General features: G+C 36.5%; 1 protein-coding gene across 1 annotated transcript; it reads left to right on the top strand.

The window, feature by feature from the left end:
• Nucleotides 1-5573: 5573 nt before the first annotated feature.
• LOC101846261 (probable UDP-sugar transporter protein SLC35A4) lies at nt 5574-17468 on the top strand. Its single transcript, XM_005090399.3, has 10 exons — nt 5574-5852; nt 7578-7642; nt 8005-8110; nt 8718-8882; nt 9287-9345; nt 10484-10546; nt 11304-11445; nt 13718-13823; nt 16402-16463; nt 16950-17468. The coding sequence occupies exons 2-10, from the start codon at nt 7578-7580 to the stop codon at nt 17139-17141; spliced, it is 960 nt and encodes a 319-aa protein (XP_005090456.1). The 5' UTR covers nt 5574-5852; the 3' UTR covers nt 17142-17468.
• The last annotated feature ends 53 nt before the right edge of the window (nt 17469-17521 follow it).

The raw sequence follows: 17521 nt of genomic DNA, 5'->3' as shown, positions 1-17521 counted from the left end.
TATATATATATATATATATATATAATAAATATATATATGTGTGAGGGTGTGTGTGCATGTCAGCATCTGGACAGTGAAGATTTTTCTTATTTTATCTGTTGCGACTTTTGGATTCAGTTGAATAGATAGATGTATCTTTCATGTTGATGTAGTCCTGACCCTTTCCAGCAGTACTTTACTTTTATTCTTTGGGGACTATAATTATATATATAGCTGAGATTGCCTTTATTCTTACTGAAAGCTTTGAGACTTTTACATTATGTATTGATGCATCTATATGCCCCTGCCACTCACATTAAAGTGACTGTTAATTTGCAACAGTGGGTGGTTGGCGGGTGCTCTGGTGTGGTTTTGCTTCTTCTTTCCTATCAAACATCTATCGTCCTTATCGCCCCTTTTTCTTTTTTATGTTTGTTACTCTCTTGTAGCACCTCTAATCTTCAGCACTTATATGACCTTTGTGTTGCAAGTGCCGTAAAAACTCTTACTAATACATACTAATTTGCATCAATAGTGTTATATGATTAGACTCTTGACTATAGAATGCGGAAAAGACACATTAATTTCCTGTGTGTTAGAGTCTATTTCTTCTTGTTGTACCTCTATGTAGATCTTTCTGCTGTAAATCTGTCTCCCTCTCTTCTTGAGTTGGCCCTTGCCTAAATGCCAAGAGACTTCAGACAATTACTGGAGTGTTAGATTACAGAAGTTACTACAATAAATTACCAGAGAACTTACTTTAATTTTTTTTGGTGGTTTAGAATAAAAAGTGGAGGGCTACTCACAAACTGGGTGAAAAAACATTTCAAATTTTCATTGTAGTAGACCAGTATATCTAGGATATATGATAACATCTGATGCCAAATCTTCCGCAGAAATAAAAAGGCGAACTGCAATGGCTAAGGCTAGTTTCAATAAAATGAGCCCAATCCTGAAAAATAGAAACATATCAATGAACACCAAAATGAAAGTCCTGAAATGCTATGTTTGGTCAACCCTTCTATATGGCTGTGAATGCTGGACAATCACTAAAGACAGTGAAAATAAAATAGAGACAACAGAAATGTGGTTTCTTAGGAGACTGCTAAGAGTATCGTGGAAGGAAAAGAAATCAAATGAGGTAGTGCTTGATGAAGCCCACGTGGGACGCTCAATGTTAAAAACAATCAGGAAACGACAAATGCAGTTTTTGGGACACCTGAATAGACATAAGGGTCTTGAACATCTAGCTCTCACTGGCAAAATTGAAGGCAAGCGAGGCAGGGGTAGGCCCGGAACAACATACTTAGGGAACCTAAACAAATGGGTAACAGGGAAAAATCAGGGAAACGTAGCTTTTCTGAGAGCATCCGAGCAAAGGAATGAATGGAAAATCATGATCGCCGATGTCTGTCGCAGATCTGGCACTGGATGATGATGAGACCAGTCATGTTTGAAAAAGTACTTTCAAAATAGATGTATAGTTATCTTTATTAAATTCAGTCCACAGCTTTTCTGTTATATGTTTTTTGTTTTGTTCAGAATTTTAAATATCTCTTTGTCTGAGTACTTGATTTCTTGTCATAGAATTAGGATGCATAGCTCATAACAAAAATTTTTCTGTATGAATGTAGACAGACCCTTCCCCCAATTTGCTGAGTGGTGTTGGTAGTCTAGTGCTTAGGCTAGTGGACTCGCAATGGTGAATTTGCAGATTTCGGGGTTTCGAGCTACAGGCCCGAGGTTGTACTCTTGGGTAAGGCAGTTTACACAAATTTTCCATACTTCACCCAGGTGTGAATAGGTACCCAGTTGTAGACTGCAAATTAGTGCCTGTAAAATGGCAGCTTGCACTGTATGCTTCGCAGAAAGTTGAGATTGTATCAGAATGCTATAAGGGCTGCTCGGGTAATAATGTAAAGGGCTTAAAGCTTTCTGTTGAGCGGGAATTTGCGTTACACAAATGCTGTCCATTATTTATTTATCTTTTTTTTTGTTCTTCCTGAAATGTGGTATGTACTATTGCATGTTAAGTGCTCCGCCTTCAAAATGGTTTGTTCTGTGTGTGGGAAGTTGAGCTGAAAACATATCCTGTTTATTTAATGCAAATAACACTTTTTAAAATGATTATATTTAAGTTTCTCCTTTATATTTTGCTGTTGTGATTTTTGATGTTTGCAATAATCTATGGGGATAAAAATTAGTTATCAGCATATTCAATTGTATTCTTAACCTGAAGAATGCAGTACTTTCTTCCCCATGTGACTAGATTAACTTGAAATATTTTTTTTTCGACTCATTGAAATGAAGGGGGTAGATTTTCAAGGTGTCTTTACTTAGAGTGAGATGCCACAGAAAGAAGTTTTCAAAATTACAGTTTGAAATTATCATCTCTATTTCATATGATTATTTTCTTTTCTCATTTCTGTCGCTGTTTTGTTAAATATACAGTCAAACCTCTTTGTACTGCCCTCGGTTGTTCCGCCAGCCCCACTTACCGCCAGGTTTTGCCAACGTACGAAAAGGAACACCTATGTAAACATAGTATAATTGTGCCTTTACACCACCATCGGCCATCCGTTAACTGCCTGAGTTGTATGGTCCTTATTTAACTAATGGAACTTTACCTCACTGTCTCGCCAGTGAATTGGCTGCCAGAGGTACACACCACACATGGCTGCTTGATAATCTTTCCAACACTCATCTCTGCAAGCTAGGCCTATTTCTATGCGCTTGTGGATTTTCTCTTGATTTGCACTAATTATGAAATTCTATTATTTTAAGAATTTGGCCAATATTAATTAAAATTGGAATGAAGTTTTAAAGTCACCTGGAGAAACTTCAAAGGAGCTGCACCAATTTGGCCTGAGAGCAAAATATCTGGCGTCGCCAGCTATCAACCCAATGGCACAAGGGCTGGCGTGCACTTGTGAGCCTTATTGTAAGGATTCATGCTCAAATCTACATGATATGTCTAAGGTAGCCCAAGGACAGACGAGTATCGGGTTTAAAAAACTCTGTATGTCTAAAGTCCTTGACACATAAAGCCTGGCTTTTGATCCTAGCTTCTTTCATTTGAAAGCTAGCTTAGCTAGAGTTGACATGTAATCGGTGGCTACTTATTTTTTACCAGTGCACAGTTTGTCTCTAGTCTCTACCAGTTTACCACTAGTCAAGATGACAATTAGTGATATATCTCATTATACCGCTAGTCCTGCTGTACCACCAAATTTATGTTTGTTCCTATGTAGGCGGTATAACGAGGTTTGACTGTAATCATTAAAAAATCATTTGCATTTTGTTTGTTTTATTGAGCTTGCAAAGCTTTAACATTTTGCCGTCACATCTCCCCGATCAGTGATGTTTACCACCCTGTTTCTTCGGATTTTCCCCAAAGTGCCTTTGATGGCAAGGGTTTTTACTATATGAGCCTTGTGATGGCAAAGTGTTAATAAATAGGCCATATTTGTTTTTTTGTGCCACTATTGCTGTGAAAATTGTTCTGTTTTATAGCAGTGTTGCTGTGTTTGTGAATAGTTTTGATCCTTTTGCATTTATTCCTTCTTTAAGGCATTTTCTTAAATGTACTAATTTTGTCTGCTGGATCAGGGCTTTTTTTGTGAGTGCTGACTTTGCTCAAATACAGCTCTGTAAGATTATGTAATTTTTGTTGGTCTTTAAATCTCCTTAATTTATTAGAAGGAATCTCCTCTTGGTGACTTTGTGGTTATGTTTTTAAGGTCGTGGATATTTAGAAATCTTTAAGAGATAATCTCTGGATCGATAACAACATTAAGAGATAATCTTTTCACACATTGTGTGATTGTCTCTGAAGTGATGAAGCTGTGGGAAAATTGGATTACTTATCAGGCAAGGGACAAGTTTTATTAATATCATTGGTTGTGGAATTTTATCAAAGTTGTAATAGTAATAGCGATTGGAATTTTTTTCTTCCTTACACTAGTTGTCATCATCACTGTAAGTAAACAGGATTTTTCACCATTCTCATGCTCATTGAACGGGCATGGTTGACAGGCAGATTCAACCTGTGGAAATAATGGACTGTTTCAAAGGAATGGCAGTGTGAGTTTATGCTTCATGTTTCTTGTTTGGTTTGATTATGATTCACACTGAAGGGTCAGGGATCATAAAGACATGTTCACAGTGGGTAAAGAATTTTGCAGTGCTGTTGCTCTCATATCCCCCCCCCCCCAATTGTAATTATAAACATGGGTGTAAGTCTTTTACTAGCAGTTTTCAAATAAATGAAAATAAATATTTCTAAAATCAAGATTCCTTTTCAATTTTATTCTGTTATGATAAGACCCTAAAAATGTGTTACATGTGTTTGATAATTTGCATTAAAAAATGACTGGGGTATTTACGAAGTTTTAACTTTAAGCTGACCATATTAAATGTTTCTGAGAAAAGAACACACTATGAAACTGTTCTTTGGTTGTTTATGCAAATCTCTTGTCTTTGCTTCTTTTGTTTTTGTTGTTGTTGCTATATATTGAAGTAAATTGAAGGTTTTTTTTATTTAAGCAAGACAAAAGTTATGCTCCAAAAGTATCTGACCGGCGGAAAGAAGTACAGGGACTTCCAATATAACAAGGCTCCCAAACTACAGTCAACTTGAAATTTTCTCCAGCTCAACTCCTTATATATCCAATTAAAAATATATATAAAAATTGGGGGGGGGGGGGGGGGGATTTTTACTGAAAAACATTGATTAAAGGCACAAAAAATGTTAATTTTTAGTTTTCAAGGACTCTCAAGCTTTGGAAGTCACTAACTTTGGCAACCATTTTCTCACTAACTTTACCTCTGAAACCACGCGAGCTCACTTCGTTCAATTGCAAATATCTTGACTTCTATTCAATATAATATAGATGGGTATTTTTTTCGTGGAAAGATAGACAAATAAATAACTGCAGAAGGTCATATGAGCGTGCGGAGCACTTGAAACGTTTTCAGTTTGTAGGAATTAATTTTGAATTGTGGCCGGATGGCGGCGGAAGCCTACTAGATCTTGTCAATTTTAGACCACCAAGCTATCTTTAACATGTGCAACTTGCACACGGGACCTCCGGGATTTTTTGCCCTTGTACGAGAAGGATAGGTGTTAGACCTTGCCTACCTTCAGATCAGGGATGTTCCTGACAGATAGGAGTAAGAAGGAGCCATAGGAGTAGTTTTAAGGCTACAGACAAGAGTCAGGAGCTAGAGGAAGGGGCAAAGTGAGGTGAAGGCAGAAAGTAGAGACAAAAGCAGAAGGTACAACATTAATAGAGAGCAAGAAAGAAAGTGAAAGGAGAAAATTTTAGAGAAGGTAATTTTCCGTCGCTGTCAGGTTTCGAACCCGAGGCCTATTGCATGAGAGGTGAACACAGTAACTTCTAGACTACGAGAGCCCCTGAACCAATTATTGGTTGGGGCATGCATGGATGATATAAAAAAAATTTTACAAAGCAAGTGGCTCAGCTAGACTTGTAGCCACTTAACAAAGAAGTTGTGAAAAAGTTATAGACCAACATGAGCCTCATCTGAGAATAAATAATATAATATTATTTATTAGGCCTGCAGTACGCAACAACACGATCTTTTCTCCTGACGTAATTGAGAGAGAATCGATGTTGATCAGTATTAGCAGTCATCTACTAGAGACGAGAGAGTTCGCAGTTATCTGCCTTAGATCTGGCAAAATTATAGAACTTGGAAGTTGGGAGGAGTCCTATTCCGAGATGGGGTTGAATTTTGCAGCTCGCGTTGAGCAGGAAGCATCGGACTTTGGGCTTGAGTGATGATTTTTCGAGTCAGCAGTCAAAGCATTGTCTTTTGGAAGAAAAAGAGGCCAGGCTCAACCCAGTGAGGTAGATTCTAGCTCTCTGCAAATGATTTAAATTTAAAAAGAAACGGGAGGAATTCCGTAACGAGCGACCACTATACTACTATGAAACAGAGGAGCTGTAAACAGTAAGGGTTTGGGGTAGGGATGGGGGTAGGGATAGAGGGTTTGGGTAGGGTTTTGGTATGGGTAGGGTTGGGTCAGGGTTAGGTTTAGGTCTCTTCTTTATTGTGTTTGTTGGAATGGTCGCTTGTTATGGAAGTCCTTCCGAACAGTCGATGCTTACTAAACCTGTAACTTGTAAGGCAAGGTGATGATTAGTTCTGATTTTCTCATCTGTCGCCAGGAAACTAGATCTAGATCTAGATCTAGACTCTAGTGCATTTTTACATTGATGTTTGCAAAAAGAACTAGAATCTAGATGTAGAATCTAGATCTATATTTTGATCTATTTACTATTTGTCAAATATGAAACCTGCACAACAATTTAGATCTAAATCTATGTGGACATCGACACCGTGGCCATGACTGCAAAGTGAGTTCATTTTTAAGCTTAAAAATATTTTTCATCTCTTTCTCTTCTTGATCTTTCAAGTTCTAAATAATAATCTAGATCTAGAATGTAGATCTAAACGTTGTTGGCTGTTGGTTACATGTAAAAATCTAATTTTTTAAATATTATTTTTTAAAAGTGTTTTATGATGCTCGCAACTGCATTTAAGGTCATAGTGCGGGGGGGGACATTAAAAAAACATTTTTCAGTTGGTAGACTCTAGGAATTAAAACTTTTGCTCGGGTGTCAGCCGAAACCTACTTATATCAATTTTAGAACCACCAAGGGATTTTTTAAAACGTGTGCAACTTGCTTACGGGACCTCCGAGATTTTTCGCCCTTTATCTATGAAGGCTGGGTGTTGGATCTTACCTACCATAAGATCAAGGGTGTGGATGAAAGACAGCAGTGAGAAGGAGCCGAGGAGTAGCAGTAAAAAGGCTGCAGAGAGAATCAGGAGCCGAGAGGAGGGGGGAAGGGGGGGGGGAGTGGAGATGAAAGCAGGGGATAGGACATGGTTAGAGAATAGAAAAGGAGGTGAAAGAAGAACATTTTAGGGAGAAGAACATTTTTCTACGCTGTCCTGGATTCGAACGCAGGACCTATTGAATGAGAGGCAAACACCATTTATAACCTCGAGACCACGAGAGCCCCTTATGTGTAGTTTGTGAGGCCTTTTAAAACTTTACTAAAACACTTTTTCAATTTTTGACTTATAAATGATTTTCATGAAACCTACTACCTCTATCAGACTGAATTTAACTGACCCCGTTCCTGCAACTGCTGCCCTGACATTGCATGATGAGCTGTTTGACAAATCTGTACTGGTATTTGAAAAAAACGTGTTGTTAATACAAAGAAAAGGGTCGGTTCAGTCGGGGAATGGCATTTTGTACGAGCTCTGTGATTTTTTGTTTTGTTGAGTTTTCGTGTTATCTGTGCCCCGCTGTATTAATCAGTTTACAAACAATTAGGCAGCTCTGAAATAATATGCTATGCTTGAATTTCAGGTTTTGTAGGAATAAGATTGTTGTTTTTTTTATTGTGTTTTACACATTTTAATCAAGAAAAAAAAATCATTAAAATGTGTATGTATGTATAGTATAGGATTTGACGGCGCTTGCAACTTATTTTATTTGTAATCATATTTCAGAAGTGTGGTGTCAATTAAAATCCATACTTTTTTTTGGCCTCTAGATGTCCATTATGAGAGGGATGAATAAGCCATATGTTGTGATATGGACTGTTATCATTCTTGGAGAGTAAGTATAACTTGATTATAATTTATTATTGTTTCATGTTGACTAATCAATCGTTATACATGTATATGTTCTCTAAATTCTGTTATGACATCATATTCACAACTCAGCAGACAATAGATCTACAACAAAGCACTTGATTTTATGCATACTTCATAAAATTTACTCTCTGAAAGAGTTGATATATAAATTTAAATCACTTTTGACTCCTGCACAGCACATTCCTTTACTGTTTCAATGTTCTGTGTGTTTTTTAAAGCACTTTTTGACCTGTTTTCTTCGTAATGCATTCATGATGTATTTTTCAAAGTGTTGATGTATGAAGAGTGCTTTTTGTGATGCAAATTTCGTGATGTGCTTTTCAGAGTGTTGATGTATGGTGGTTATGGAATCTTGGTCAACTTGAGTAAAGTGAATGGGCGTCTTCCGTACTTGCCTTCGTCCTTTGTATTGTGTACAGAAATTCTGAAGGTTTGCTGTGTGTTCCTTTTTGATGAAATGAAACATCAATCCGATGAATTATTCTTATTGTGTATTTGAAATTTAATACAAGTATTCCCTTTTCTTAATATGAAATGGGAAGTGAATAGTTTTGTTGTTGTTATAAAATTTGTCTTTTGAAGGTAAAATCATTTTAAATTCTCTCACTACCATGAGCAAAGTAATTATATTTTTCAGGGCATAAAGTATTTGTAATGGTGACGATTGACATCATAAGCTGTGTAGAAAGAGCTCTCTGATGTCCCCATTATATGACAGTATTTGAGGTTTTTAGAGTTTTCTCAGTAATATGAATTAATAACTGATTGTAAATGTGTTTGTGGAGTACTAATTTTGGTTTGTTATACGCTTGGTCACTGACACCAAAGAGAACCCTTATTAAAATGTTAAAATGTTAAAAGCATTAATTGTGGTATCAGTCACACACCTTGCTCCTCAAATAATTTTGAGAAGTCAAAATGGATTCTTTTCAGAAGATTAAATTGTCAATGATAATTTGTCGTGATAAGATAGTAATATAATATAATTACATATATTCTTGTCTGTGTCCTCACCATATGATTTTACTCTTTTTCAGATGATCATATGTCTGGTTATTCTTTGGTCAGAGAAAAGAAAAGAAATGTCACGGTCAATCACGTTATATTCAGCTCTTCCCTTTGCTGTGCCAGCTCTGTGTTACTGTGTCAACAATAATTTAGCTGTTGTTTTACAGTCTCACATGGACCCAGCAACGTACATGGTATTTTGGCAACTTTCAGTTTCTGAGTTGTTTGTTATAAGAACTTAATCTCTTATATTGTTTACATTTATGTGATTCTAGTTGTGAAGTTCAAGATATTTTCTTCAAAGTGGTATGTTCTCAATAAATTTTTATACAGTATAGTATTTGAGTCTTTATATTTTTAGTTTCAATCTTTATTAAAAGAGGTTAACTTGGTCATGGACTTATAAGAAGTGCAATGCCCTAGAAAATTCAGGTGTACAATGGAATTTTTTTTGTTTTTATTGAAATCAGGCTATGCACTTATCCGGTTTAGATTCAGTGAGCAATATTACGTTTTAAGGAATGTATTGTTTTATTTAATTTTAGGAGTTTCATATTGACCTCTTTTGTTCTATTTTTCTCTTCTTTGTGCCCTCTAGGTACTTGGGAATCTGAAGATTGTATCAACTGCTGTTCTGTATAAGTTTATCATGAAAAAGTAAGAATGCTTTACCTTTCATTTTATGAGATGTGCCTTCAAATGGTCATCATCTGTGAGAAAGACATTACTCAGATTCTGTAACCTGTGCCTTTTTACTGTAACCACAGCATTTGAAATCTACAGAGATGGCAGCAATTACAACAGTAGGCCTAATGAAAATTACAACAGAATCGTCTTATGAAAGGAAAACAAAAACCTAAAAGGGACTCGTCAGTCTAGATTTTTAGCGTGCACAGGATTCTTTGTAGTCCAATGTAATTTGATGAGATATAGTGCTAACTGATAATTGTGTACTAAAGATTATCGTTAAGATAAAGCTTTAAAATATATCAATGTTGTTCATGTTCTAGCATCTTTTCCTCTTATCTCACTTTTGAGTCATCTTTTCACCATGAACTGTTGCTTATTGTCCATTTTTCTTTTCTAGGCAGAGATTTTTTTTTTTCGAATATAGATTGATGTGGAACTTTTATACGCCTGATGAGGTACAGACTGGCGATTTCCATTGATTAACCTTTTGATTGCCAAGAAAAATGACCAACTTGAATTCCATTAGAAAATATATCTTTGAGAAGCACACAGTCTTAAAGCAACCTTTATGAAGTTTCATGCTTTTTGGAAATCTGATAACCATCACTTTGACTTTTTTGCAATGTCTTTTATGAATTATCTTGATTATATGGAGCATTACACATGTTCCTGCACATTTTTCTCTCTTGCTGAATGGCAGTGCATATATATTTTGTTTTCATGAGGTATGAGGGAAAAATTAATTGAAAAATCAAACTTTTTTAAATAATAGTGTTTTCTTTAAAACCTAAACCCTTGATGAAAAAATAAAAAATTGAAAACAGTTGACAGAAGATTCTTATGGAGTTCTGTGCATACTAGTAAACAGAAAGGGCATTGCTTTTTTACTTATCGTGATTAATTTTGAAATATAGACTTCTCCTGTATCCCCTATACCTCCAAATCTCAAATCATGTTTTATTCAAGTGTGTCCACCCTTAGTCTGCCTCCATTTCTTACTCCCCATTTTTATATTTTTATGTAATTTTGTCTGATTCTGGTTGTTTCCATACATGAAGAATATTTTGTAATAAACTTCTGACCTCTCACAACCATCATACAACAGGCACATTAAGACTACCAAGTGGTTCGCTGTTGGTCTTTTGGCTACTGGTGGAGTTCTGAATAGGTAATATATATATTTTTAAGATGTGTGTTTTATATTAATCCGTCAATGCATATGTTAAAGTTCTTTGCTCCAGTATCACAAAATGATGATTACAGATTGTTTTTACTTGCTGTGTATGACTACGGCACATATATGCATGCTTTATTTTTAGTCTCAGAGGACAGAAGGGTAGCTCTGAATGACATGTGTTTAAATGGGAACATATAACCTATGTGCTGTGACACTGTTGAATCAGGTGCCTGTCAATTTTTGGGCTTATGGAGTTATAGGTTTAATCTTAAATCTCGTTCCTTTATCTTGCTTTTGATGAAACGAAAACCCCACCCATCTATCTTGAATAGAAGTCGAGATGTTTGGGATTGAAGGGGTTGTCAGAGGTAAAATTAGCGAGAAAATGACTGTTAAGTCTGGTGACTTCCAAAGCTGTGTGTAATGTTCTTGAAAACTGCAAATTTACATTTTTTGTGCCTTTGGTCAATGTTTTACAGTAAAAACCCACCCAGAAATGTATTTTTAAGTGGACATAAGTGCTGAGTCCCCCTAAAAACTTCGTAAAAATTGTCAGTTGTCGTCTGAGTGAAAGGACCTGGGTTTTGAAACTGCTGAAATGGAACAATTCAATGAAGAAGAAGAGAAATCATGTGGAGCATTAAGATATGATAAATAATTCTTTTTCAAATGAGTCAGATCACTGTACAGTGTGAGTTATTGTGAGCTTTCTATAGCTGATATTTTTTTCTACATTTTTTTCCCTCAGTTACACAGCATTGCAAGCAAAATCCTTATCCCTCTCAGAAATTCATGCGACCTGGCAAGGCATGTTGCTTCTTTGCTGTTACTGCTTCATCTCTGGATTCAGTGGGGTTTATACAGAGTATATTCTCAAACAAAATTTTGAGGTGAGCATCAGTTTTTTCCTGTTTATCCTTCACAATGCTGGTCTGGTCTTGTCAGTATAACTCTCTAATCTGATGAGTTTTTTATATTTGAACGTAATATTTTGTGGTTTAGGAATATGTACGCTTTAGAAGAAAGAGAATATCACCAACGATTTGGGAAGAAAGTATTTATTCATATTTTTGTAGTATGTTGACAAAGGTTAAGAGAATGTCCCTTGAAGAATATCTGTCCTAATAGAATCTACATGATTTTTATAACTGTTGTCTGTTGTTAGTTGTATGAGGGCTTGGATAATGACCTATTCTTACCAAGAACTATGAAATTGGAGAAATGACCTTGAGAGTATGGGAGGAAACTTACTAAAATGGTCAGGACTGAGATGTGATTGTTTGTTCTAAGACATTTAATTGTTGTTGCTGATTTGTAGTTTGAGGTGAGTCTGCAAGATAATGGCTTCATTTTGCTTGCTGTGGATTAGCCTGTTTAAGATAACTTCTATAGAAAGAAGTTGAAGGAGAAGATCTTGCCACAATGCTCACCTACCATTTGCTACATTAAATTATGATAGCTGCAGGTATTTTTAGGTGTTTTACGCTACCATTGACACTATTAAGATCATATAGGAGACAGCCTGCTATGACCTTGCCTGTCAGGGCCATCCAACAGTGGGAGGGTTACCATGTCCCAGGAGACAGACAGGGATACTGGATTAAAAAAACCTCTCCACATGGGAATCAAACTCACTTCTTTTGCATGCAATGACAAAGCACTTATTTGCTACACCACTGACAAGTGGAGCTGTGTCCGTTCGGCTTTGCTATTCAACATTCATGATTTTTTGCACTATTCACAGCTATTCGTAGCGTGGCAGAGCAATTAGAATGCCTTGTGATTTTGTTTTTTTAAAACAGATAATGGATTTTTATCTCATTTTTCTCAAACGTAGTAAAATTGGAACACATTATATCTAAAATCATTTAGATAAATATACAGAAATACTCTTTATTTGATGGTTACGAGACAGAGTGATTAGAGGAGCCAACAAGAGATATAAAATATACCTTTAGAGATTATCCGGAGGCTGTCTGGGTCTTGAGGTTAAGGTGTTCTCCTCTCATTCAAAGGTCCCGGGTTCGAATCCGGGTAGCGACGGAAAATTTTCTTCTCTCAAATTTTCTCCTTTCACATCCTTTTCTGCTCTCTAACAATGTTCTGTCAGCTTTTTTCGTCTTCGTTTTCTGCCCCCACCCACTCACCTCCTTTGCCCCCACCTCTGGGCTCCTGACTTTTTCTGCCGTCTTTCTACTGCTTCTCCTATGGCTCCTTCTTACTGCTGTCTTTCAGCCGCACCCCTGATCTTATCGTAGGAAAGATCTACCCTCAGCCTTCTCGGACATAGGCGAAAAAACCTCGGAGATCCTGTGTGCAAGTTGCACACGGTAAAGATCCCTTGGCGGTCAAAAATCGATAAAAGTGGGCTTGGGCCGCCACCCGGGCAAAATTCAAAATTTCCTACCAACTGAAAATGTTTTGTGTGTGTCCCGCGTGCTCATATGACCTTATGCAGTTGCGAGCGCCGTAAAACACTTACCAAAAAAAAGAGGGAATATCCCTTATATTCACTCATCACATGATAGCTCAAGCAAGGGCAATTGACTCTTAAAGCGCTGGGAATGTTGTTTTTTTTCTTTTGAAGTTAACTGTTGCAATATAGCTCCCCTTCCCCTTGGCTATTCGAAATTCGAAGCGCTATGAACGGTGACGTCGTGTCATAACACTGCACTGTCTGTAATAACACACGTGCGCTTAGTGACTGGCCCTGTGAAAGTGATGGACTTTTCGTATAGAAGAAAAAAATTAGACGGGGCTTCGAATAGCTGAAGTTAGGTCTGGGCTTATCGTATATAAAAAACCCCAATTAGATGGTGCTTCGAATAACAGAAGTCAGATCTGGGCTTATCGTATATAAGAAAAAAACCATTTGATGGCGATGTGAATAGCGGAAGTTAGGGATCGGCTCATCGTATATAAGAAAAAACAATTCGACGGCGCTGTGAATAGTTTTTGAATGTTGAATAGCAGAAGTTTGATCTGGGCCTGTCATATACAAGGAAAAACATTCGACAGAGGTATTTGAATAGCATGAATAGTGAGCTCACACTTTGAAGGTTCGATGAATTTTTGTTTCCTCAAAATCGCACAGCACTACTGACAAGCAGGTGGTAAATTTGATTTCTGGCTTGTGCTGAATAACTTTTTTTTCTTTTTCAGTTGTCTGTATATTACCAGAATGCTCTGCTGTATATGTTTGGTGTAGTTTTCAACTCAGCTGTGTGGATAATCCAGGCCCTTAGACAAACCACAGTTACCAAAGACAGTGAGTGTCCTATATGTAATTGCTAAACCATTTAAAGATATCCAAGCCTATACCTTGTGCCCTGGTCCAAATATAAGGTTTAGGTTCTAGCTGCAGGCACATATCACTTTTCTTGAGAAAATGTGTTCCATGAATTTTGATAAGATTTTCAGTTAGTACATTTAATAACTATCATGTGTTTTCCTTTTGATAAAAGGTGCTATACCACACAACACCTTTTTACATTGTATCAGACTAGTTTTTGTTGTACCTTCTCTGAACTGGGAGGTTAAGCAATATGCAGCTGTATGCACTGCAAGGCTTGCAGCATGTTATCTTATTGCCTGCAGTATTGAACAGTTATTGTGAGATGGACCAATGTACTCAACAAAAGAAAAAGGTAAACCAATAGGCCGCTGAAAGAATTATCTTAATTTTGGAAAGGTAAATCCTCTTCCTGTGACAAGTTACTGAATAAGGTAGAGCATACTTTTTTCTGTATGCGAAGATAACATTGCATGGAACAATAAAACCTTTTCACAGGCAGTTTTTCTATTTTTATTGAACAGACCATCAAACTGCAACCAATATGCTTTTCCTGGTGTTTTGCAGTGTCATTTGGCATGTGGGTGAGACAATGGGAGAACTGTTGAAAATAATAATAATTAATATAAGTTGCATTAAATGTATAGCTCATACCCACACTCTACTGTGTGCTCCAAGACTTTTGCAGCCATTAAGCCCTTTGTTGCCTAATGACGTGCCTGGTATGTCATGAAAATTCATAATTGTTAGCGCTGTGCCGTACCATGTACGTCACGGAAGTTGGCAAAATTTGCTGCTCCTGGTTACCTATATGACGTTACATGTATAACCTAGAGATAATTTTTCTTTACAGTGTTTTAGCCACAAGCGCTGCATAGATTCGTATTTCGGAATAAAAAGACATGCTTATCGATACCAAAATTCCTAGTATTTCTTTATTGCTAGGCTTGCAAGCGATCGATAAACATATACATAGGCTTGCGGGCGGCCACATGCTCTCGTGAAACGTAAACATTGAAGTGACTTTAAAAAGGCGAATAAATTTACTTTTTGACTTATATTTTCAGGTTATTCGAAATTTTGAGTAAGATGGGAGGAAATGGGGTATAAGAAAAGTGAGAAAAGTAATACAATTGAAGATCCAGTGTCCGAAATATGTCACGGGTGCGCTAGGTCTAGACTGTGCATCCATTAACACAGAGACGTTAGGCTGCTGTCCTGGATAATGAGCTCAGCTGAAAATCGTTGGTGACAGTAGGAACGTATACCCCCGGCAACGAAAGGATTATAAAGAAACCGTTCATGGTGTGAAAATTAATGAAAAAAGTACTGTACAATCGAATGTAAGCTGCACCCACTAAATTTTGGTAGAATTTGAACTTTTTCTCAAATAAGCCGCTGCAGATATGTAGCCTACTGGTACGTCTTATTTATTCAGTGTCATCATCGTTCTGCCCGCTGAATCCGCTGAAATCTTTGTTCTTCTGTGTCGGAGTTGAACAGATTGAGTTGTGCTGCCTCCCCTGTATTTTCTGAATGCTTCGGTGTGTGAAGTTCAGGTTTGGAATGTGATAAATTATCTAGCCTTCAAATTGCTCTTTTTCAAAAGGCGACACCACCCTGCTCCATTTCATTGTAAGCTAATAGATTTCATCCCATTTCCATCTGGTCGTCTCCATGGGAGTCTCGAACAGTATTCACTTGTCTGCTGGACAGTGTTTCCTAGGCGGACACTAAAGTGTGGCGTTGAAGAAAATGTGTCAACTTTTTAATGTTTTAAATTTAAGTGTATGCTTAGAATAGACGAGGAAGTGATACTCCTTCGAATGAGAAAATCCGTTTATGAGTTTCTTCGTTGTTTAAGCCGCAGGGTTCAAAGCCAAGGAAAAAAGTCGCTGCTTACGGCCCAAATTTTACTGTAGACATTTTTGTTCTGTTGTTTTTAATCTCATATCATTCTTGAGCTTTTCGTAGTGAGGAGCTTATTGCGCTCCCTATTTTTTTTCTATTGTTAATTCCCTATCATTGCAACATTATAAGAGTAACATTTGCACATTCTGTTTTGACTACTAAACACAAAAAGCATCTTCCAATAGGAATGGGCAGGGACCAGAAAAAAAATGATGACAAGTTAGCTACACGTACTAAACTATTTGACATTTTCTCAAAGAGAAGTAGTGAAATTTGGGTATGGCAAGTAAAATAAATTGAAAAATGTTATAGTTAGCAGGAATTAAGTAAGATTAATGGAAAATGTAGGCAGGGTGAAAGTACTGTGAGTAGCAGGTCTTTGGATAAGGGACATCAATGGTTCATAAATGATCAAGGTCTATTACCATTGCCAAAAAAAAATCTTCCTGCACCCAATGCACAGGATCCACATCTGGCTCTCTATATCAAGGCCCATAAGTTCGATCAGTATCAATTCTTTAGACCTTCTCTCTTCTATTCATTTTGTCCTAATGTCAAATAGGTTACAGCAGAACAGTTTTCCAAACCGCAGTCTTGGCTTGTTAACTCTGATACAAAATGATTTTTTTCTTTTTATTTACAGCTCAGGAATTATATATCTTCAATGGATATTCAGTGTTTACTTGGGCATTGATTATAACTCAGGTAAGGATATTTGTGTACCCGGTACTTTAAAAAAATGTGAGTACACAGTTAAGGATTTATATGATATTTCAGTTCTATCTTTCAATACTTTTAAGATTTTAGATTTATTGTTTTGTTTTAAGATACTAAGAGTGCGTAGTAGCAAAACATGTAACTGTTGGATTCCATAGAAGGTGACCATTACATTGTACCAGAGAATTTAGCTTCATACATTAATTTCTCATTGGTAAAACATGCCTGTTATCTTGGTATTGCGGCAGTTGTCATCCATGTAAGAGCTCATAACTGTTGATCATATAAATATAAATTACAGCTTTCTTTTTTCAAGTGAAGAGTTTCTCTTTTTTTACTTTCATGTTTTGTCTGCTTATTCTATGATAGTTGTATTGTAGAATTGTATTTTCACATGTGAGCCAGAAAGTATTGGCTTCCATTGACAATGAACTATTAACTGTTATTTTATTCAGACTTCTTCTTTTTTTACAGGCTGCCACTGGGCTGATTATGTCTCTCATCATGAAGCATTTGAACAATTTGGTCCGACTCTTCATTGTGTCCTCTTCTCCGCTGGTAACAACTATGTTGGCTCATGTGTTCTTCAGCCTCCATGTTCCTTTCGAGTTTGTTTTGTCTGGAATCTCTGTGGCAGCAGCCATTTTCCTTTACAGTTACAACTGAAGATACTGCTCAGTGAACTGCAGGTGCTATTTATTTTTAACTTCCGAGAAATGTGCTTATAAGTAAAAAAAACCTATGCTTTTACATAACTTGAATTAACTTGTTTTTAAAGTTATAAAGCTTCATGCCATATGGGTGCAGGAAGCTAACGAGATTTTATTTTAATATGTATTAATTTGTGGTGCATCAAAGTTATGTTCCAGATGATGCATTTGAAAAGTTATTTGTGCCATTGTTGTTTTGTTTTTTGATGCAACATATTATAATTGTGTAGTAACAAAAATGGTTGTGAAGATGCTGTGACTTCTAGAATGCATATATGCCATTTCCATAAGTTTTTAAATTTTTTGATTTTTAGATTTTAAAATTTTAAAATTATT

This window comes from Aplysia californica, unplaced genomic scaffold (genome assembly GCF_000002075.1).
Source record: "Aplysia californica isolate F4 #8 unplaced genomic scaffold, AplCal3.0 scaffold00016, whole genome shotgun sequence".
Classification (NCBI taxonomy): domain Eukaryota; kingdom Metazoa; phylum Mollusca; class Gastropoda; order Aplysiida; family Aplysiidae; genus Aplysia; species Aplysia californica.
Note: the sequence above shows the minus strand (reverse complement) of the source record. Positions and strands in the feature narration are given on the sequence as shown.

Excerpts from the sequence above, each read along its gene's own strand:
- LOC101846261 (XM_005090399.3), top strand. The coding sequence starts at position 7,578 with ATGTCCATTATGAGAGGGATGAATAAGCCATATGTTGTGATATGGACT. Across the intron at positions 9,346-10,483 it reads TATAAGTTTATCATGAAAAA|GCACATTAAGACTACCAAGT; the intron begins GTAAGAATGCTT and ends ATCATACAACAG. Across the intron at positions 10,547-11,303 it reads ACTGGTGGAGTTCTGAATAG|TTACACAGCATTGCAAGCAA; the intron begins GTAATATATATA and ends TTTTTCCCTCAG.